This window comes from Manis javanica, chromosome 1 (assembly GCF_040802235.1).
Source record: "Manis javanica isolate MJ-LG chromosome 1, MJ_LKY, whole genome shotgun sequence".
In the NCBI taxonomy this organism is placed as follows: Eukaryota; Metazoa; Chordata; class Mammalia; order Pholidota; family Manidae; genus Manis; species Manis javanica.
In genome coordinates, this window is record NC_133156.1 from 92,341,477 (window position 1) to 92,366,099 (window position 24,623).

Here is a 24,623-nt window from a genome sequence, read left to right on the forward strand (position 1 = left end):
GGGGAATGAGTTAATCATAACCCCCAGTCATGATTCCACAGACATGTGCATTCGCATAGCTGATCCCTACTCCTAGCTATCCCAGTTGCTTATAGGCTCAGTATTACCAGATATTGAAGCCAAGGATTAGACAGTGTTGTCACTGAGAGTGTGAGGTATCATTTTAGCATTACTAATGATTTTCAGTTTGAATTAAAGGAGAGAATTTCACCTAGAACTTATAACCCTACAAAAGTAAATCAAAGTCCTTAAGCCAAGAATATTGTTTTGAGTTCCAAAAAGTCTGTCACATTTTGTAATTTGGTAAAAATTTAAAAAGGTACAATAAAATCCAGATATTTAAAGAAATGTGAGGTGAATCTTTGATAAACAAAGTAAGGATCTCCAGATTTATGTGGTTATAAGTCTGGATTGGCTTATTAAAAAAAAAATCTTAGATGTCAGAACATTTCTCCCCTTCAATGTCCTCTTCCATTTAAGTATTTTATACTGACTTTACACAACACCCAAAGGATTATTCCTTCCATCATATTGAAGGAATATAGGAGCATAAAAGTGAGTTAATTTTTAAAAAGCTGATAGATCTTTACATTTAAGACACTATATGTATTTAATATACACAGTGTAGTATTTATAATGAAATGCAGTATAGCTTTCTGGATCTCCACAGAAATCTCACAGTAATTGATTTTAGAGTAACACAGCATAATTTTACTTTCTAAAACAAATGGGAGGATGAATTATTATAGGGAACATGTAAGTTTTATCCAAATCTCTTACATTAACTATAAGTTAAACACATAAGGAAAGTATAAAATTACAACTAAAGAGCAGAATGGAATCATTTGCAATTCACCTCTTCTGCCCCTTCCAATGAATTGTCCACAAATCCTTAAAATGGTACACAGCATAAAGGACAAGGAAAAATACAGAAATGGGGCCAGGCAACCATAGGCTGCATGTGGACCAGCTGGGGATAAATGAGTGTGCTAGAATGAAAGCAGCCCTGAGCTTCAAAGCTAGAAAACTGGGAGAAATATTAATGAGAGAACATTAAACGCCATTTAAGAAAATAATCTGTTTTTCTTTCAGTACAAAATAGTATATCTCTCTATTTAAGAAAACATTGCAAGTCTTGATAAGCAAGAATAAGAAAACAAATCTTATTACCCAAATCCTTAAGTGTATATCCTTTTATTTTAAATGCATGCAAACATTTGCAGAGGTTTTGCTTTTTAACTGACTTTTACTTTTATTTTATTAGCAAAAAACCCAAGATAATGCTATATATTCTAATATCATTTTTCTCCATTTAATATAAATGTGCACAATCTGTTGTTAGTTAAGCACATGGTTTGTTTCCTGTTTCTCCGTATTAGAGATAATGCTGTCAAACATACCTGTGGCTACACCTTTCTGATTCCTATTCTGTAGGCTCACTTCCTAACAAAGTAACTGTCAGGAGAATGGGAAAGACTTTGACACACATTATTAAGGTCACCCTCCAGAAAGCTTGTATCATTCACATTCCCGTCAGCTGTGGAGGAGATGCCTGCTGCCCCCAAATTTATGCCTGCACTAGGTTAGTTAGGCCTTTCACATCTCTACCAACCTGATTTCTAAAAAAAACTGTGTTTTGTTTTTATTTGCATTTACTTACCTCTGATTGAGTTTGCACATTTTTTGTGTGTTTGTCATTTATATGTTCCTTGTTGAATTGGCTGTTCATTGTTTTGGTCTCCTTCCCTTTTCTCTTTTGGGAGGAGCAGTGCTGTTTCTGATTTCTAAGATTCCATGAATGTTTTTACATTTAACATTTTATATTGAGAATTTATTCTGATATGTGTGGTGAAGTAATGTTTTCTTTTCCAAATGGTTAAATACTTGTAAGGACTTCATTCCTTTCTCGACCTTTTTGAAATACTAGGTCTCATACATTAAATTCCTAGATCTGCTTCTTGTACTTTCCATTTTGTTCCATATGTTTGGCATAATCTTGCATAGTATACATGCTGTTAATTACTGTAACCTTACATGAATATGACTGTTTATTATTATTAGAATATTAAGGACCATTAGATTTACAAAAATCAAAGCCATGGTGCTAAATGTTCTTGATTGCAGATTTCTATAAAAGCAGATTCAGAACTTACTTGCTGAATCAAAAACCATCACACATTTTAAAAATACATTTCAGTTAAAATATTACCCAAAGTCCTTTAAAAACCACAGAGAATAACAACAACCTGTTTTCAGTGTGTATTTGTGCACTGCCTTGATTGCATCTCCTAGCTATGCTCTTAGATTCTTCACATAGAAGAAAAGCAGGAGTTAAAGAGGCAGGCAGCCATGGAATCGGTACAGCAGGCCAATGAGGCAGGGGACTGGTACAAGTTAGGGACTGCGCACCCCCTTCACCTCTCCTAAACAGTCTTCCTCATTGCTTGGACAGAACGAAAGTCTCTGCAACTGAAGTCTCCCCAGCTTACCATGGCGCTCTGTTTCTGGAGGTTGAGAAGTTCATCCTGGTACATCACAGCAGCAAAGGGATAAACAGCAGGCAGCTGGGCCTCTGGTTTCTTCAGTGCAAGCAGGGTATTTTCAGGGTCACCTTCTCGAATGACAGCATTAATGTGGTCCACTGCAGCCTTCCCTGAGAGTGGGGTCACATTCTGTCAGAACGTTTGGCCCAACCAGCCCATCTTTCCAAGGATAAGAAGGTTAACTAGCTAGTGACTTTCTATCAACTCTGAAATGCTGCGGTTGGAGGTGAGGCAAAGCCTGGGAAACGGAAGCTCAGTAATTGGAGGCCAGTCTGATCCTTGGAGGTGGTCCCTCAGAGAGCCTCAGCATTGATGGAACTGGAGCTACGAGATTATTCTGGCCCAGCATGACTTCCCTACAAAACCCTTCCTGTCGTGATCAGCTCTGGCCCTGTCTCTTCCATGAGGCTTTCACACTGTTTCAGTCCCTGAGGATTTCACTCCTCGGGGGTCCTCACGGTACTTAGAGCTGGGCCATAGCGATCCTGTAGGCATTGCTCTTTAATGCTCCTGTTGTGTTGGTATTGCCTCCCCACGGAGCCTGAAGCTATGTGCAGACCGGAAGCTGGCCTCGTCCTGTGGCTATTTCCTGCCTCTGAATCAGCACCATGGCAAATCCACAGCAGGCACCCCGACACATTGCTGCCTGGAAGTGATGGCATTAACTCTCAGGACATTCTCCCTCAGCTCCTGTGTTCTGTGAAGTGTGATTCTTAATAAAAAATAATTCCAGATATACTTTTAAAACTATTATAACCAAAACTCATATGACTAAGTAAGACTGTGCTACTATTATGTAACAAAAATAACATCAGAATGCGCTGGTGTGTTATCTGACCCAACCACAGCTCTGTGATGTCTCTACCAGTTGCAATCTTTAGACTGCTAAGACCAGAATCTGAGCGACCAAACTGTCGGTGCTTGCATCAGTAGTCAATACAGTTTTCAGAAACAGAATGGCTGTCCAAATGGAAGAATGAGTGATGAACTCTGCCACCAGGCACCAGCACACCAAACGGAACTAGTAGGATTTTGATCTTTAAAGAGAGCTTTGGGGTAGTAGAAATAACGAGATGCACAGATTTCTAGATTTCTTTTCAAGGGCCAGTCTGTCTTCCTAACATGTGACTAGATTGCAGCTAAGATCATTCTAACTCTTTTTAACAGATGACAATTTATTTTCCCTAACTATATTCATAAGGAGGTACCCTCAATAACGTTCTACTGAGAGACATCATTCACAGCAGGAAATGCAACCAATGCAATCTTTCATGTTGCATGCCACACCTCCAGAAAATTTACACGTATTCCAAAGGGCCTTAAGAATCCAAACCCATTTTCCTATTCTTAGAATTGAAAGGAGTAATGAAAGAATTCCAAAAAGGAAGGTCAGTGGGAGACATGGCATTTGCTTTTCTGTTAAAATTACCCCAAATCTTCCAGCTGTCTCTGTTTTCACCTCTAAAAACTCCACCATACGAGTTTGCACCCCTAGATGGTAAAATATTCCCAGAAAATTATATTCTTAAAACACTCTTAATGAAATATTTCCTCAAAAGAAATAAAGTAAGCTTAATGACTCTTTTATATTCTGCATTTAACAAAATTTCCAGCCCTGATCTCAACAGAATATGTCATGTGATGAATGGACTGTGTGAACCAAGCTAAAAAGTTAAATGATTGCAGCTCAAACAAAGCTGAAGCCTCTGACAATAGATCTAGGGACATTACCATCAAGCTGTCACATGATGTGTCACCATGCTATCACCATGGCTGCTATGAATGAGACACTTTAACATTTTAATACAATGACCTACATGGTTGGAAAGAAGCTCATCAAATAGCTATCTTCCTATTTTAAATTGTCTCACTGTCATGTCACTGACTAAAATGTGCTTCAGAAAGTTTTTTTCAAGACTGATTTTAATTCTATTGGACTATACATTTTCAGATGGAGAGAGACAAAAAACTTTTGAATAATCATGTTCTATATATTTAAAGCCATCAAACATTGCAATAGCCTTCATAATTTTACCTGGTTATGCATTAGTTAAATCATCTCATGCCTTTTACTTAAAAATGGAAAAAAAATAGATAGCCAATTTGGCATTAATTCTGTGGTCAGGAAATAATGTCATTAACTATTAAGATATTTATATAAAGCATTTTATGTAACATGAAAACAATCTGTTTTAGTGGTTATAAACATTTCAAAAATAAAGGATGGCGAAAGGCTATGGAATCCTTTCCTCACTAAGCTTATGGGCTTCAGATGTCTTGCTGGCAATATTAATTTCTTCCTGTAATTCATTTCTGTCAAGCATAATGAAATTCTCAGCTTTCAAATACAGCAGAAAGAGAAACCTGAAATTGCGCTTCATGAATTATCACTAACATGTTCAAAATTTTAAAAGAATAAAAGAACAGGAACACACCTCCCAAAAAGTTAAGGGTAAGGGGTTTCCTTAAAACAAAGTTATCTTGGAGCTCTCAGTGGTTGTGTATGAGGTACATTTCAAACATACTCAGCTGTTAACTCTTAGACTATATGTCAGCTTTCTCTGGGTCTCCTTGATTACTGTTTGAACCCCTCAGAGTATCTCTACTACCAACTTAGGAGCAAACTTCTGGGTAACACCTATAGGCATGCCTTTCTCTGAAGGTGTTAAGAGCAATAAAACATTCAAAAGTCATTTAGGTTAAATTGAGTGTTATTATTAGTAAATACTCTAAATTTAAATTTAGTAGATGGTTCACATGCTTTATTAAGTGAGCTAAATGATCCTTCCTGTATTAGTTTTTTGGGCATATATGGGCCACTTAGTTTGACCCAGGGGAAATAAATGTCTAATAGAATTCCTTACTGCCTCAACCAAAAATAAATTTTATTAGAGAAGGGAAAAAAAATAATACAGAGATTAATATATGTAAGCTTGCACATTTTATTTACCTGAGTTTCCTTTCTTTGTAGTCACACACTCAGCTAGGTACTTAGAGGAACCTAATGGCATGACTCCACAGAGGCTCAGGGATGTGGGGTTCAAACCTGCCACCAAGCAATTTCATTGGCTATCAGGTCTCACTAACTCACCCTAACGCTACACAAGCTGTAAGAAAACAATTCTTACGAGCTGCAGACTAATGATCAGGAAGTAATCAAGAGCCGAGGTGCCAATGACATCTTTTACAATTCCAGTCACACACCATCCCATAATCATGGGCAAGGGATGAAATCTTTAAGTCATAATCTTTTACTAAATAATATTCAGCATTAGCCCAATAAGGGATAGGCTCAAAACATGACATCCTCTGTACCTGTGATGAAACAGGAAGGTCCACTCAAACTAGCTTCAAGATGCTCTGAGATACTCTGTGGGGACTGCGGGCAAGATCACCAAAGAAGCTCCATGGGAAACGAATGATGCTCCATGATTAAGAGCAACATTATTGATGAGTAGCAGACTTTTTATCGCATAAGGCCGTTTTAGAAGGATACAAGTTGAGAGTTTTTCTGAGATTCTGACAAGGAAGATTTGTATCCTATGGACATATCCACTGCCTTCCTATGACCGTCACTTACTGTTGACTTCATTGACATTGCCTTGGATTTCCGCTTGGGTCAGCAATTCTTCATACGCGTCTCTTTCTTCTTCTGAAACACAGTTATTCTGCAAAATAAAGTCTTCACTGATTCTGAGATTTAATTTTTCCAAAGCTCAATATTCAAAAGCAAAAATGCAGAGAGTGATAAAAACCATTCAGTATTATTCATGTGAACTTGAGGCAAGCATTAAAGAGTGTCCGCTTTGGGTAGGGCCCTAGGGTTAGACATGCCTGGCAAAGGTTACAAAGATGAACAACAGACCTGGTGGCTCTCTGAAAAGACCTAATCGTCTGATGCGGAAAACATTAGGTTGGGTTGCTTGATATGGCCATTCTTTGTAGATCAAAACCAGCTGAATATTGGCAATTTCATTTGATTCAGTCTAATAAAACCAAGAAAATAACAAAAATACATAGTAGAACAGAAGAGATTCTAGGAGAAGTACATACTCAGTTGGAAAGAAAAATTAAAAAACAGACAATTGGGGAGGGGCTGGAGAAACAGAGTAATGTTAAAGGCAGAGGGGGCAGCAGGGTGGATTTGGTCCCAGAGGTGGGAAAGCTCGGCAGGTGGGCTGCAGCATGGAGTCTGTGACCAGGGTCAGTCAAAGAGATGGGGAGGTAGGTTAGCTATCCTGGAGGACTTTTAAGGCCTAGCAAAGGACCTGTACTTAACTTAGGAGGCAGTAGGGAATCAGGGGAGGTTCTGGTGGGATGGCACAGATCTCAAGTGAAAGATTAATTTTGCAGCCTCTAGCTCTGAGAGGGGCCGGCCTGAAGAATGACAGGAAGTAGGGAGGCCCGTGAGGAAGGTGTGCACAAGCCCTGAGGTGGGACTGGAAGGTGGGTGGTGGGCGCATGCCTGGAAGGAAAGGCAGACAGAAGAGAGCAATGGAGAGGACAAAGGGGACAGAAAAGGGGCTCTGAGACCATGTGGAAGTCCTTCCAAAGGGAAGTCAGCAAGGGGCACACATATGATAAGGGCAGGAATGAGAGGAGCACCCTTAGGACATGGTGGGGGTCAAGGTTTGGGACACAGAGATGAAATTCTCTGGAGGAACATTACAGGAGCCAGGGATCAAGCCGATGGCTGATTTCTTCAAGTGGATGAGCTTAACTGAGGGAGAGAGAAGTGATTCAATGTCGGGCCATCAAGAATTCCGTATTTAGGAAGAGGAAGAAAAATCACTAAGAGATGCAGAGGGTAACCAGGGCAGGAAAGCGCACAAGCTCAGGGAGCCGACGGTCTCAAGGCAGGTAGAGAGGGTGGGGGGAGGCATGCCAGGTGCTGGTGGCAGCCACCAGCTGGGAAAAGGGGGTGAGATAAAGCAGTTACTTTCTGCAGTCAAGCTGAAGCTGAAATGGCAAAGCTTAAAAATAGCAAAGTGGGTCAGGAGGTGGAAGCCCTGAGTGTAGACCAAGTCTTCAATAACATGAGACAGGAAGGTGGCAGGTGTGGTTAATACGAGGAGCAGGCTGCCTCTTGCTCAGATATGAGGGTAAACTACTGGGAAAATACAAGTGGATTAAAAAACATCTGCTCTAAATTTCATCACAACAAGATTAACCTCTGCTAATAAATCTACAGGTAACTTGGCTAATACAGGTCTGTTGGTGATACCTAGGAAGGAAGATCCTGAGCTGCTACTTCTCACTTTCCAGGTAAGAAGTCTGTGACATGACCTTCTGTCCTTGCAATCTACACTATTCCTCATAAAAGGAAGCCTAATTTCCTTATGTAGTGTGTGGTCTTCTTTTACCCTTTGTTTCACCCAAACCAGCTGCCCATGGCTCTAGAGACCACGGCCAGCTGATTTTAAAATATCACTTTTACCATTAAAGCTTTTTCAAATTGGCTACTTTCTCACAACCATATTTATTGAGAATCTACTTAAATACCTTCAGTCTGGCGGTTTCCTCTTTTCTCTTTTTTGCTTCCCAGAGTTCTCTCTGATATTCCTGTGCAAGGCTGTCATCCACTGAAGTTAAAACTGCATTTGGGTTCCTCAGTGTTGTAATGGTCTGTTCTGCTACCCCTTTTTCAATAGCCTCATTAATGGCGATAACTGCAGCATGCACTGAGAAGAGGAAAAATGATACTTATCAGCAAAAGATGACACGGACAGCAGTGTCAACAATGCATACATAAGCTTACACAGCTTTACTTCCTTCTGTGGTGTCCAATAAGCATGTTAAAGAGACATCAGACACACCACAGAGCCCCCCTCTGACACCCTCCCTGCCTGCCTGTCCACCCTGGGCCCTGGCCGACCGTCTGTCATGAATCGCTCCTCAGCCTGCACTGCGTGGCTACAATCGACCAAGCACAACGCCAACTGCTGCGATTGAAAGGTGGCATGGACACTACCAGGTTGTTTCCAAGAGATACTTGCAGCACAGAAGGACAGTGCCGTGATACACCCACTACTAAAAACTAAGCATGTAAAAAGAAGAGAAATATTTTAGAGAATGAAGATATTTCTGGAACCTCTTAATTCACATTGTACAAGTGGATGTTTAAAGTCCAAATCCATGCCTTGGTTATATTCTGATAGGCTCCAACCAACCATCTATAATACCTGTAATATAAGCTTTAAGAGGGGGCTTAAAGTATCTTCTAATTATTTCTTATAACCAAGATCAACAAATAAGGTATAGGTAAACCTCAAGTATATGGCAAATTTAGATTTTAAACAGACTTACAAGCAGCTTCATCCACAGACAGTTCATTAGCCAGAATACCACCTATTTTGCTGAAAGATGGCATTTGTATTCCATATTTCTCGAGTTCCTTTCTCATATTACTGATTTCTTCCTCTGGAAAAGAATAATAGCAACAAAAATCAAAGCAAGCCACAGAGATTGAGGCAGGAATGAGCATATTCATACCAAGAAATACCTTCATCTTAGGCTCCCTCCCAGAAAGGCAGGACTTCTTTTTTCTGATGAAGGACAATAGGAAGTACATACTATTATTTAAAAAATTAAATAAAGGAATGTCTTCATCAAGAAGGTGGGGCATTTCTAAACAGACCCTCAGGGAGAAGCCATTTCTCATTTCACAAATGTGGGGAAAGGAAACCTTGCCAAGTAAAGATACTAAGTTTTTTATTCTGATCAATATAGAGGAAAAAAAGGAATCAATATCAAAATGAACAAAAAGGTATCAATACCTTTTCTCAGTAACTTCCTTGTACACAATTATAAAGATGAAGAATGGTACCTGTGAAGTCTACTTTGCCCAACAAATCCTGGATCTGGGGTGCTATTCCTAGTTTGAACAGATATAAACTGAAAGAGAAAACATAAAATTATCAGAAATTTTATCATCATAAATCTTAGAGTTAGAACTTAATTAAGCCATAAGGGATTTTTTAGTTGAGAAAGATCTAAGAGATGATCTTATCAAATCCATGCATATAGATGAGGAAACGGAATCCTGAGGTAACACAGTCTGGGGCGGGGTCAGGACTAGAATCCAGTCTAAATCCCAAGACTGGTCTTCTGTAGTACGCGCGCACTTCCACAGGGTCAGCTATCATCCACTTGCAGGGAGAGTAAGAAACACAACTAATACAAAACAGCAGTTTATAAATGCAATAACCATTTCCTTGGATATTCCTTGTGTGGTGATTCTTATTTTATTGAAAGTACAGCTCAAATTCTATTTTCCTTTCCAATATTCCTCCAAGTATCATACATCCCTTGAGGAAATATTTGTTTCACATTTTCTGAACTATCAATGGATGGGGCGATATTAAAGATAAACCACAATGTAACCATGTTACAAAGTGGCTGATGGAGAACAGACTATGTTTTCAAAAACTTCCTTAGGAAGTATTGATGGCACCCGCTAACCGACCCATGACCTGACAAAGTGAGCTGAGGGCTGGCATCTACATTCTCCCACGATGAAAATATATGGTTATATGGCTTCTCCCACTGAATCATTGAGACATAGTTTCTCTTCCATATTTATCATAACTTCCCCAGCCTTCAAGATTAATTCTACAAACCAACTAAAACTTCCATATTCCATTTATCATCAGTTTTGTCAGATTTATAATTATGAGACTGTATTAGAAGTTAGAAATTACACACTGACACATGGGAAAATTAATTGAGAATGATTTTGATGGCTTGAAATATTTCAAGATTACCACTTCAGATGTTGATGTGAGATGGATCTGAGTTTATAAAACATAAAATGTCACTAAAGGGGCTCAAGATCAAGCCTTCCTAATGGTATTAAAACAAACTCAAAATGTCTGATCAACCAATATAAATAGCATGCATTGAAATTAACTTTCTTTGATCATTTCTGTATAAAGCAATCATTTAGAAAACAAATAAGTGGTCAAAGCTAAAAGTTAGTGACTCATGATTTTTAAAAAATTACATAGAAAAACATCACCCAGAGATAAACCCTAAATATTGATATAAATCCTCTTAATGTTGTTTCTGGAAACAGCTATTCCGGAAACTGACATAGCATGCTATAATAGGAACACACTGTAATTTACTTAACCAGATCTTGAGCACTGAGGTGGCCACTAATTATTTACTATGGCAAATAATGCTACATGAACCTACTTGCTGAAAGGATATACACACAGAGCTTCAATGTTTATTGTCAATTTGTGTTATTTATTTATTTACTTATTTTTAATTTTTTAATTTTGGTATCATTAATCTACAATTACATGCAGAACATTATGTTTACTAGACTCCCCCAATCACCAAGTCCCCCCGACATACCCCATTACGGTCACTGTCCATCAGTGTAGTAAGATGCTATAGAATCACTACTTGTCTTCTCTGTGTTGTACAGCCCTCCCCATGCTCCACCCCCTACATTATGTCTGCTAATAGTTGCCCCCCTTTTTCCCCCTCCTTTCCCCTCCTTCTCACCCATCCTCCCTAGTCCCTTTCCCTTTTGTAACTGTTAGTCCATTCTTGGATTCTGTGAGTCTGCTGCCATTTTGTTCCTTCAGTTTTTTCTTTGTTCTTATACTCCACAGATGAGTGATATCATTTGATACTTGTCTTTCTCTGCCTGGCTTATTTCACTGAGCATAATACCCTCTAGCTCCATCCATGTTGTTGCAAATGGTAGGATTTGTTTTATTCTTATGACTGAATAATATTCCATTGTGTATATGTACCACATCTTCTTTATCCACTCCTCAACTGATGGACACTTAGGTTGCTTCCATTTCTTGGCTATTGTAGTGCTGTGATAAACATAGGGGTGCATCTGTCTTTTTCAAACTTGAGTGCTGCATTCTTAGGGTAAATTCCTAGAAGTGGAATTTCTGGGTCAAATGGTAAGTCTATTTTCAGCATTTTGAGGAACCTCCATACTGCTTTCCACAATGGCTGAACTAATTTACATTCCCACCAGCAGTGTAGGAGGGTTCCCCTTTCTCCACAACCTCGCCAACATTTGTTGTTGTTTGTCTTTTGGATGGTGGTGATCCTTACTGGTGTGAGGTGATATGTCATTTTGGTTTTAATTTGCATTTCTCTGATGATTAGCGATGTGGAGTATGTTTTCACATGTTTGTTGGCCAACTGAATTTCTTTGGAGAAGTGTCTGTTCAGATCCTGTGCCCATTTTTTAATTGGATTATTTGTTTTTGTTTGTTGAGGTGTGTGAGCTCTTTATATATTTTGGATGTCCACCCTTTATTGGATCTGTCATTTATGAATATATTCTCCCATACTGTAAGATACCTTTTTGTTCTATTGGTGGTGTCCTTTGCTGTACAGAAGTTTTTCAGCTTGATATAGTTCCACTTGTTCATTTTTACTTTTGTTTCCCTTGCCTGGGGAGATATGTTTATGTCCAAGAGATTTTTGCCTATCTTTTTTTCTAAGAGTTTTATGGTTTCATGACTTACATTCAGGTCTTTGATCCATTTCGAATTTACGTTTGTGTATGGGGTTAGACAATGATCCAGTTTCATTCTCTTACATGTAGCTGTCCAGTTTTGCCAACACCAGCTATTGAAGAGGCTGTCATTTCCCCATTGTAGGTCCATGGTTCCTTTATCATGTTAATTGACCATATATGTTTGGGTTAATATCTGGACTCTCCATTCTGTTCCACTGGTCCGTGGGTCTGTTCTTGTGCCAGTACCAAATTGTCTTGACTACTGGGGCTTTGTAGTAGATCTTGAAGTTAGGAAGTGATATCCCCCCTACTTTATTCTTCCTTCTCAGGATTGCTTTGGCTATTTGGGGTCTTTTGTGATTCCATATGAATTTTAAAACTATTTGTTCCAGTTCGTTGAAGAATGCTGTTGGTATTTTGATAGGGATTGCATTGAATCTGTAGATTGCCTTAGGCAGTATGGCCATTTTGACAATATTAATTCTTCCTAGCCAAGAGCATGGGATGAGTTTCCATTTGTTAGTGTCCTCTTTAATTTCTCTTAAGAGTGTCTTGTAGTTTTCAGGGTATAGGTCTTTCACTTCCTTGGTTAGGTTTATTCCTAGGTATTTTATTCTTTTTGATGCAGTTGTGAATGGAATTGTTTTCCTGATTTCTCTTTCTGCTAGTTCATCATTAGTGCATAGGAAAGCAACAGATTTCTGTGTATTAATTTTGTATCCTTCAATTTGTGTTTTTAAAGATCTTTTACTGATTTATTCTTTGTAAGTAAAGGGTTAATAAAACCCCTTTCCCTTCTGAGAGGGATGCAGACCATCAGCTAACTTTCTAGCTCTTTCCCTAGGACCTGGTAAAGGTATACTGACAACCCTACTATTAAGCCTCATTGCTGAGGAGAAAAATAACCCCTGATTGAAATTGCACCTTTGACTGGAAGGAATTGTAAGTACCTAATAGGCACCACACCTTTAGGTGTCCCTGAGTTCAGTGCCTCATCTAACTGAAACAGTCCTAGGGACCTGGGAAGCCATGCTGTGGAGCTGTTACAATAGATTAGGCTGCAGGGGGCTGAGGTTTAAGCCAGGGAGGGCCGTGCACCCACCTGCCAATGCGAGTCTCACTGCTTAGCACCCAAGTTGTCACCTGGGGTACCAAAGAGAACAACTACCAGACGGCTGTGAGGATGACTACATGGAGCACCTAGAAGGCTCCCACTGAAGAGCAAACACTTGATGCTACCCTGTTGGCAGACTGGGTTTCTTGGCTCTTTCTCCTTCTGATCATCTCGTGCCAGAAGTGGCTTAAGCAGTCCTGAGAGCCAGAAGGTTTAGTTGAACCTAAGCACCTGCTGATGGCTTTGGCCCAGTTCCACCACCAATACATGAGAATACCATTTTCTTTGTCCCCTTTTCACCACAGAATACTGTCAATGAAAACCTTTCTAATCTGCTAGCCAAAAATGGTATTTAAGTTTGCTTTTCCTTTTGTTAGTGTGAGGATAAACATATTTTTCATACACATATGGGGCATTTTCATTTCTTCCAGGAAATGACTTAATCTCTGAATTTTAAATATTATTTTTTAAGGGAATTGACCCTTCTCTGGTTTTCCCCTCTTTTCCTTCAAAACCACAGTCAAAAGACAAAGAACAAATGACATTTTAACCACATGGTAATTTTAATTTAGTACTAAATTCCAATATGATATGCATGTCTTATCCATAGAGGGATATCAGATCCTGAACATTCTTCAGTGTAAAAGAGGCATTATGTATTCATAATTCAAATCTAGAAAGACAGGGTATATTTCTTAGTTTAAATTCTAGGTCTTTGGAGATTATCAAGGATATAAAACTATTTACACAGCCTCTAAAGACTTTACTACCAAAGGTTCATGCCAAACAGGCCATTATAATTAAAACTAGTATGCTGACATTTTCAAAACTGTAATATTTTATGAACCACTTCTCAACTCATTACTACATAGGAGAAACAATTCCAGTAAAAGGGGAACTCAAATCACATGGAACAAATGAAATGTCAACCTCCTCACTTGCTCCTTTCTAGTAACAGGAGCTACAAAATTGAAGAGAATTAAACACACAGGGATGGTAAAGCTGCAAAGGAATTCTAGGAAAATAAAATCAAGCCATACATTAAGAAATGAAAACAGATCCCTAAATGATAAACAAATATATACTTCAATTTCTTTCATACCCCTTGATTTTTTTCTTCCTTTTTTTACAACTAAATGAAAAAATAGACCTGAACTAATTTTCAAAGAAAGCTATAAAAACAATTCAGTGGGAGAAACTTTGAAAATGTGACAGTAAAATTTAAGTTGAAGATACCCATAAAATGTTTTCTAACTAATTTTATATCAGTAATTATTTCAGATATTTAATGTGATTTTTAATATATATTACTTATATTAATATTATGCTGGTTTTAACATACTTTAAACTTATATTCTGATATCAAAGCCTAAGCTAATGAATATCTATTATCTTTAATATATTTCCACTTCTTCACCACCTACATAATGTTGGGATAATCTAGAACTTTAGATCCATCCTTTTATGTTCATATTATACAGCAAAAATTTAGACAACTACAAATTTTATTAGTTTCTTTTGTAATTTCATCCATATCTAATTTTTCTTCCCTAACTTTACCTTTGTTCTGTTGTACATAAGCATAAATGCTTAACAAATTTTAAATGAACTGAATCACTAATTGCACACATTTTAATATTTTTACTTGTTCCTTGGGTATTGGTTCTGTTTATCAAATCTAATGCCTACTTCAGAGGGTTGGTTTCCCTCAGGTGTCTGGCATTTCTTGACTTGGGGTTCACCTTGGGATTTTTTTTTAAGAGTCACCGTTTGTCATTGCTGATTGCAGATCCTGGTGACAGGAGCTGGCCTTAAGGAGTCTGTGGGGAACAATGGGGCTGACACCAGGAGGGTGCCCTGTGTCCTGCCTTCTTAGACCAGGGCTCCCTGTGCTTCTGCAGATCCTGGTGACAGGAGCTGGCCTTAAGGAGTCTGTGGGGAACAATGGGGCTGACACCAGGAGGGTGCCCTGTGTCCTGCCTTCTTAGACCAGGGCTCCCTGTGCTTTCTTGGGACCATTAGCTACCTTGCTCCTGGTATGCCACCTGCCATCAGCATCTACACTTGCTGTTTTAGAAGGGTTAGAAGTGCCAGCCCCATAATGCTGGCCTGGGGGTCTCCTTTTCCTGCTCTCTCTGTGCTTGGAGCAAGCCCCATAATAACTCCTGGCTCTGCTCCATCCTTCAGGGATTTTGGGGCTGTGGTCTTCTGCTTATTTCTGTCAATCCAGTCCTACCTGTCCACTTTCTGTCAGGAGTAGTTTTAAGTTTCTGGTCAGTGGACGACATTCTTTCTTATTACACGTGATTCTTTTCTTAAAAAATTACAGTCCTAAGAATTTCATGTCAATTTTGGCAAGGGAGTGAGACAGCTGTGCTCAATGAAATTGACATGACTCTTCTCACATTATTTCCATTGCTCTCCCAGTCATTCATTCAATTACTATGTACTATATAAGAAGTATTTTTCTCTACCATGCTGTATTTGGGCTGACACACACACACACACACACACACACACACACACACACACACATACACACACAAATAAGTTTGTTGGTAATATGGACTAAAACAATTACACTTAAAAAAAGTGTTAATTTTCCCCTGTGGTACTAAAGAAGTTAGGTGATTATTTCCAATTATAGTTTTTACTTTTCCATTACATACTGTAATACTAATAAAAATCTCACAATAAGCAGACAGTCTGGTTTAACTAAAAGTTACCACAAGGTGGTGCTAAGAAGTTACCTTTTAGTTGGAAGAATGTTGGCTTTTATTTTAAATCAGAGATTTTTCTTAAACTTGCATGGATCAGGTAGAACTCTCATTTGCATACATATACTGTCACCAAAAAGTTTTTTCAAAGTTAATGTATGTTTTTCTATTTGGCTTCAATTTTCAACATTTGTTTCTGATGTTGAAATTTGAACCATTAGCTTTAAAATGATTGCTCTTCACAGTGTGGGAGTTTTATTCTGAAATTTTGTGTGGGAGGTGCTTCCCAGCAGATTACTCAAAGGTGCAAATGTTTACTAGGAGACTGTCTGTACAGATCCAGTATTCCCAGGCTGAAAGGAATCAGCTATGGCAGCCGGCTATTTCCCCAGCATTTAAATTCAAATGAGGCCATTCATTACCTGAAGCATATAGGGAATCCAGAGTGTTAATCTTAAAAAAAAAACAAAAAAACACCCAACTTGTCCAATATAAAAAAATACCAACTTCTTGGAGCTCTTCCACACTGAACTTATTAAGCACCTTTAGTGCTTAAGAACCAACACAAAGGGCTGAAAGCATTCCCAAGGAAGCTGAGGAATTAATGTCCCCATAGCTTCCCACGTGTAAGAAAGCGCTTGGTGGGAAATAGTGAGCCTCTTATCACACCACAAGGGACAGCACTGGTATTGCTGAGAGGCCAATTACAGAGGTTGCCTTGAGGATAGGAAAGCCTCACCAGTCCATGTGTTCCCATTTGTACAAATAATATTAGTTCAAGTAGAGGAAGCAATAAGTAAAACAACAACAACAACAACAACAACAACTATTAGGGTTTTTTCTACTGCTTCCCACATTTACATTAAGAGGGACTACAGTAATGAAATGTAAATGTACAAGGCAGGAGCTGAGTTTATTTCAGCTTTTCAGATCACATCATTTCACTGCAGTTCATCTGCTAAAACATGTGAGATGAATGTTTGTAAATCAAAGCTTCACAGCTGACCAGAAAGACCATAGGACTATAATCAGGTGTCCTGGGTCCTGGTCCCAGGACTGGCAACATGCAGATGTGTGACCCTGGGCAAGTCACACAACCCAAGCTTTAAGGATCTGGACTGAAATGATTTCCCATGGTTCTTCCAGTTCTGAGATTCCATGAGTCTTCATATTAAAACATCCTAAATGTAACAGCTTAGAGGCCTATACTGAAATTCAAGTCTAACGTCACTGTTCTTTTAATTTTCTTAGTAGTAGGGAAATGCTTGACTCTCTTCTGAGGCCAGTGACTGACTGAGCCTGGAACAGCTCAGGTCTGTTGTCACACAGCCTGGTTCTGAATCCCAGCTCTGCCATAGACCAGCTGGGTGAACCCAGGCAGCCTGTCTGTGCCTCAGTGGTCTTGGTTATAAACTGGGATTAGTAACAGTATGTGCCCCACAGGTATGGTGTGAGCATTAAGTGAGATTACACTTATAAAGTGCTTTGAATGGTGCTGGGCATATAATTAAAAGCTCAGTAAGTGCTCGTCTTTGCTTTTATTATTACTACTACCCCTGTTCAGTAAGTATGTCCTTTTAACACACTTCTTAATAACCAACTACAGTGGTTTCTCCCTTTTCAACACTAAGAATCTTTTACTATTTCTCCCTGCTGGCTTCATGTTTGAAATAGTTTTACCTGCTGAACCAAATTATTTTCCCATTAGTCACATACATCACTGCCAACATCACGTCAAAATCCAGTGTTCCCTACCTAATTTTCAATTAAAAATAAAAGGAATCCTGAGGCAGCCTTCCCATAGGGAAATGAGTTCAGCTGAACCAACTAAAAAGTTAAAAATATGAATTCCATAGACTTTAAGCTGGAACCGGCAGTGTATGTGCTGTGTTAGGTGACAAGACACAGTTCACAGGATGTGGTAGGACAGGAAGGCAGAGCCACAGCACTAATTCAGGGTAGGAAAAGGAAGAGAGAGGATGGTCTGGAGCAGGGGGAGAGTTGTGAACGCAGTGTGATCTGAAAGCTATGGAAGGGGTACTGCACTCCTCACCCTAGTCCCAGACACTGCCATCTCCAGATACCCCACCTGAGAACACAGGATAGAGGCTCTCCGCAGGTAAGGAACTAGCTCTAGGAAGCTTATGTTTAAATGTAAATGTTTTCTGTCAGAGATGTAGTCAGTCTGGTATAAGGCATCAGTGGGTTTCTTAAAAGGGAAAGGGTCCTAAGGGCGTGGAGTGTAAGACAATGAGAGTTCATATTGATAACCGAGGAACAGATTCAAGACAACCTGGTAGGCAAGGCAGCTGCCTGACTGTGGGGAGCTGCCGAGGAGCCCTCCTTCACAAAGCAGGGCACGGGGCACAGCTGGGCAACCACAAGTGGGTCTGCCACAGCCATTTTCACAGGGCAAGCCCCAAATGTGGGCTTTTCCAGCATCATTACTGCATTGAAAACATGACTGCTGGGGCAGCAGCTACTGAAATTGCAGTAATCCTCACACAGGGTGGGGTGGGCTGGGGGATGGACCCTTCTTCAGGTTGTTGCTATCAGTATCTTAATGGTCAAAGAAACTTCCAACAATAAGAAAAGCAGAATCCAGAACCCTAACCTATTCAGACAGAACAATCATGACCATGACACTTTCAGAGGATTCCTTAAAGGGTAGTTGTTTCCATGTCTTAGAGCAGGGATAATCAGGATGGGATTGGAATATCCTATTGTGACCAGACAGCAAGGACATTTCAAATTATGTCAGGACAAAGGAGCTGGCTAGAAAGAGCTCCCAGGGACCAAACTGAATATATCTGGTACTTCAAAAAGAAGATACTAATGATGGTTAAGTCTATGAAAGGCCAGGAGTTCCAAACGATGATCAAATAGAGAATGGAATAAAGTGTACGAAAAAGAAGGTGTAATACAAAGGGATAAAAAAAGACATGCATAATCATTTGTATTGATTTTAACAAGTTGTTAAGATACAGATTAAGACAGCGTTAAGAAGTGTTAAGATACAGGTGCTTTGTCATTTTTATATCTGTCTATAGAGAGTTTATAGTATTTACATTGCACTTGGACTCAGAAACTCTGGGTAAACCACATAGCCCTAGAAAACCAAGGAAGAGTCCCAAGAAAAGGACAGACAGAGGATAACAGGTTGTAACAAAAACTGCCAAGTGAGAGGAGGGCTGGACACTGATGGTCACACCCACAGTCAAGCAGAGGATCCAGAACGTGATCTGAGATGATAAATCAGCCACAGGAGCAAATGAGGCCCAAAGAGCATCAGTAGAGTCATTCTCTCATCTCCTAGGGGAGAAACTTCCAGAATGCCCAGCTAATTTCAAGAAAACATTCACAAGGCAGACATAAGTTCTTAATAATGTTAGCAGATCAGGCCAATAGATCATACAGGCCATACGACAGGACAACGAATCCTGTAACCCTGGCCAAGCAAGACTTAGGAAGTAAATAGTTTTGGGGTGCAGGGGGTGGGCGGGGACAGGAGCCAGACTATACATGAAAACCTGCCTGGAAACTGTATACTGAGGATTTTACAAGAGCCAATGGGTGTCACAAGTGAAGTTCAGCCTGATGCTTGGTAACCAGGGTCTGACTCCTCTGGGAGAAGATCCCAGACATGTAGGTGCCATGCTGTGGCCTACAGCTGAGTGGTCAGAAACTAGACCTGTGACCTGGGCAGATTTGAAGGGGTCTTCTTTTGTTTCTGGAGCCCATGAGATCAATCAGCTCTGGATAGGTATTAAAATATTACAGCCTTAGGGTGAGTTTGAATTACTGTATAAATAATTAAATGAGTGAAACCTGTAGTATGGATCTGTTAGACTAGGTCTAAGTGTGGAAGTTTGTAATAATGTATCTGGGCATTTCATCTGCACTGAAAGGTACTTGAAGTGTTCAAAAAAAATCAGTTCTCCTAACGTGAACTGTTTAAAGGAATTCAATTTCATAATGTTTAAACATTCAACAGTTTAGTAAACTGAGTAATGAACAAGTTGCAAAAGGTGCTCCTTTCCATGCATAAAAGGCCTCCAAACAGTTAAAAATCAGTAGTAGGAACTTGGTCAGCATGGCTTCGCTTCTTTAACTGGTTCCTTTTTATCACATGTACTTTAAAGTATTCTGGATGAAGCCACAAAAAAACCCACAAACCCCACCCCCACCAAAAATTTGTCACATATACATTTTAAGTCTAAAGACACCAAAATAGTCACAAAGAGCGCCTTTCACTTGGTGCTGAGATAGGGGGTACTTTAGCTTTTCCTTTGATATTCTTTCTGAATTTTCTGATTTTCCATAATGAACATATTTTATTTTAAGTTAAATAAGACAAAGGCAATAAACATTTCTTCAAAAAAAGCATGCAGGCACTCATCACTGAGGTGAGTCTCTATTTAGGCAAAGCCTAATGGTTTCCTCTGGGGCTGCTGTGCTAACATTCACCGGAGTCGGAGCTGGAGGACAGACAGCAAGCTGAACTGGCAAAGGGAACAGGGGACAGCGGCAAGGATACTGGGCCTGCAAAGAAGAGGTAAGGTGAGGGGCAGGCAGGAAAAGGGAAAAGCAGGTACAAACAAGAAGCAAGGGCCAGAACCCAGGAGATCTTGATGAGGTTGTTAAGCCCAAATCAAGAAGACCAGGAAGAGAGGATAAGCTTGTAGGGACAAGAGCTAACTCTGCAGATGAAGTCAGGCGCGCAGGCTGGGGCAGGAGGAAGGATCTTCCTGCCTGGTTCCTGATCAGAGCCTCTGACCTGCCTACTTCCCTTGCAGGTAATGACAAATCTGGACACCAGTAATGTTGCTGTATCTGTAGACAGGATATAAGGGCTGAAGGCATATTTGCCCATTTCCAACATCACTTCTCCTTATGCAGTGAGGGCAAACCCACTGACTTATTAAAGAGCTCTGCTACCCAGATTCCAAGTGTGTCTGACCCACCAAAGCAGGGTATCAGCCTCATTGGAACAACTACATTCTGAACTACTGCAGGAAAAAGTTTTGATAGAAAACAACTTTAGATACACTTGCAACGTCTCAGTTTCATATCAAGAAGCAGGCACAATAAGTTTAGAACAGAGAAAAGTGAAGGAGATTCTCCCAGGATATGCTGTTTATTAAGTAAATATTGCTTTAAAGATCCCACTTAAGGTCAAATCTGGCAAGTGACAGATTCAACAGGAATCTGCTCCAGGATGAGTAACGGTGTAACTGAGAAAAACAATCCTTGAAGATATCACACCAACATTTGCATACAATTGGCAATAATAAGCAGAAGTTGCCTTTTCTTTATTTACCAAGCTGTCTAAGTCATGATTAAAACTATGGCAAACATACATTTGTAAGCCTTAATGAAAAAACACAAATTCTATTAAAAAACAGTGAACTTAGCATGCTATTTCTTCATAAGCTGCTTAACATTACACCCCAGGTGTGCATTTCAGGAAATCAGTTTAAGCTTATATAAGATGCCCCGTGAGCATGCTACAGATCTGGAGATTAGCATTATGATGCCTGGGTATGATAATGACATTAACTAATGGTAGCTGGCTTGACAGATCACAAAGACGGTGCTAACTATGGTGTTAAGTGAAAAATATTTGACAAAGAATTGGGCAACATATTTGAAAATATTCTTCAAAATAAGTGCTTTTGCACATGAAGCTTTTAGAAATCCTGATGGCATAATGATACACTAGCCACATATGAGGAGGCAAGCACAGAAGTGTTTTTTTTCCCCCAGTTGTTCTAAATTACTAGAATATAAAGAAATAATAGAAAAGGTACCTACATTTGGTCTATATATCTAGCAGCTGTCATCTTCTAAAGAAATCTCATAAGAACTGATGGGGGAGAAGTCAAATTATGTGACATAATCAAAATTCTTCTTTAGTAGGCCAGCATTAAAATGAATTATTATAGAAACCTTTTCCTTCGGAGAAGAAAAGAGCCAGGAGGAAGTTAATGTAAACCTCTAGGCAGAAGACCCTGCCAGGAAAATGACTCCTAGTGATACAAACACAAGGCAGATGTTCTAAAAGAAATTTAAAATTTAATTAGACGTGAAGTCTTCCAGCCATTACCTGTGTGCATGAAAGAAAACAGTCACAAACTGGATTTCTAGAATCATCTTTGTTACCATCTAAAAATCACATTTCTTCCAGGCCAATAAGATAAAAAGTGTTCAGTGAACTAGCAGAATCTCAACATTTAAAAAAATTTAGTTGTTAAACAATTGCTTTAAAACAATGAATGTATCTTAATTTGACTAATTTAAAGCAACTCCTATATTTTTTCTTTATCCTTAGGTACAATTCTACTGAACAAAAGGCCAAAAGAAACCAAACTGAATGGAAAGAATTGAACCAAACTGTGATTTCAAAAAGATCAAAATTATAATAACCATTAAAGTTACTTGTTTGATATATTTCAGCTGTATTTGGAAACTAGATCATAACTCAAGAATATGGTAGCCTTATTTCTATTGGTGGAGCCCTAGAAGTTTCAACTAAAATTTTCTGCTTTTTATACTCACAGGTATTCATCTCTTTTCTGGTTTTCTATTTGAAATTAGATTAAAAAATCAGAAGAATACTTTTCAAGTTTAAGGATTTGTTTTTTGTGACAGTTATTTTGATTTTGTATAAGTAACTTCAAAATAACTCAATCCAATAAAAAGGTCTTCAGATTATTCAAGTTAAGATCTTGCTTCTAGAACAGAAATTGTAGCTTTATTTAAATCTGCTTCCTAGACTTTTAGTTGTATTTTTTTTTCCCACCTCAGTGCATGAATGCAATAGATCATTCTTGGTATGTTTTTCCGGTCATAGACATCTGTTGTTTCTGGATAAAATATCTGGAAAACAAAAGAAATGATGTGTTTATTGTTTTGCTTCTGACAATTATTTTAAGTCTCCTAAATTATCATACTTTGATTGTCCTTGCTGTTCTGTATTTATTGAAAGACAGAGAAACTGTGTTTAAAGCAGGCTGTGCTCCCAGGGTGGGTAGCAGTTCGGTTTCGCTCCCCAAGGTGTGAGCCTGTGCAGGCTCTGCTTTCTGCAGCAGTTACTCCTGTGCCTGCCCAGAGGTCCCCTGCCTGAGAAGGGTGTCTTCCTTCCAGCATTTTATTACGCTGTTAAAAACCTAGCTGTGCAGTTCTGTAAGCATGTACGTACACACATACAATACACAGACTGATTTTTTTTCTGCTTGAAGTCTATTTTCATTGAATAAAATCTGGAAAGTCTATAAAGTAGGAAGGAAAAATACCTATAAGCTCACTTCCCAGATTGTTACTATTAGCATTTTGGTATATTGTCTTCCCGTCTTTTTTCTGTTTGTGTCCAATTTCTGGTTTATGTATGTAAGTAAACAAAATTGTACATATTGTAAAACTATTTAAAACACTATGTCTAGAACATGCATATGATTCTTTCATATGTTTGAGTGATAATTTAACCAGTTCCTCATGGTTCAACATTTTTTTTTGTCTCCAATTTTTCTCTAGTAAAAGTCGCTATATTTCCTAAGCACCTGATTACTTCTTTTGGATACATCTAAATATGGAGTTACTAGATTGAAAAGTCTGAACATTGAGGCTTTTTCATACACATTATTTTTTAAGCTAGAAACTAAAAGCCTGATAAGAAACAGATTTTAGAATGGGGCACCAAACTTCTCTCTTCCTAAGAACCAAAAAAATGAGTAATTAAGCTTGAAACTCCTAAGATTAAGATAGGCATATTAGCATTATTTGCTTTCAGTAAAGATTTTATAAAATATGACATAAAAACTGAAATTAAATCATGTACCATATGGGAGTACTTGGTACTCAAGTGCAATTTTCTTTTGGACATCAGAAGAAGCTGAGAAAAGAAAGAAGCAAAGTTTCTTGAGCTACAAATAAACAGTCACTAAGCACTTAAAGAAATGTCTGTAGCCCAGGAAATTTCAAAGGTCTTTCCAACTTTCCTTTAACACATTTGCTATTAAAGTGTCAGAGAGAAGAATGTGTGACCAGGTATGAAGTTCTCCTGTATAAGCTGAGGATAACTACAACTGCCACTCCCTTTTCCTTACATAAGAAACCTTTATATTTATATGTTGCTTCTGGAAAAATCATTATGAATGTGTCTTCTTTTAGCAATTTATAGTTCACGAGAACATTTTATTCAGCACTGTATCCCCAGCACTGAGCATGATGCTGAGCACAAAGTAGGCATTTCATCAATATGGATAAATGAGGGCATTAATAGCAAATACATCAGTCAATTCAGTACACTATTGGTCTCCCACCCCTGCAATGTGGTAATGTATCAATGACTTCATAAAACACATCAGTGTTAAAATAGAATCTGCTATATGGATTACTTGTTTGGCTTAAAATCAAAGAAAATCTGGCCCAACATACACACAATTTGGAAAGGTTTAAATCTATCACATATAATGAAATCATCCTAAAAAAGTATGTTGCCTCATGCTGAAAAATCCTATTTGAATTTCTTTATTATTCTCTTTACTACTCAGCCCTCAGTTAGTATTTACTAAAGCATAACCTAGAAATAGGAATTCTATATTATAACTAGTGCCCAGATGGCAATAGCATTTAATGTTTCAGGCATTTTAGGAGAAGGGGAAATAGTTGGATGAAAAATGGCAGAACATAATCAATACTATTTTGAGATAAAATAAGCTGAGCTGAAACAGATATAAGCACAAATATAT

The 24,623-nt window shown here is 38.7% G+C and overlaps 1 protein-coding gene across 2 annotated transcripts in view; it reads right to left on the reverse strand.

Annotated features, from left to right (window-relative positions):
- Positions 1-24,623, reverse strand: part of IQGAP2 (IQ motif containing GTPase activating protein 2) — a 265,034-nt gene that overhangs the window by 100,478 nt on the left and 139,933 nt on the right. Inside the window, exons 1-7 of one of the 2 annotated variants that reach the window (XM_073234963.1) lie at positions 23,711-23,770; positions 22,676-22,752; positions 9,370-9,437; positions 8,850-8,963; positions 8,046-8,224; positions 6,124-6,211; positions 2,490-2,653 (exon numbers count right to left, since the gene is read on the reverse strand). In XM_073234963.1, the coding sequence (XP_073091064.1) occupies positions 2,490-2,653; positions 6,124-6,211; positions 8,046-8,224; positions 8,850-8,963; positions 9,370-9,437; positions 22,676-22,752; positions 23,711-23,755 (735 nt within the window). In that variant the 5' untranslated portion in view covers positions 23,756-23,770. Of the gene's footprint in view, positions 1-2,489; positions 2,654-6,123; positions 6,212-8,045; positions 8,225-8,849; positions 8,964-9,369; positions 9,438-22,675; positions 22,753-23,710; positions 23,771-24,623 lie in introns of those variants that run through there. The other variant, XM_017640236.3, reaches the window with a different exon arrangement.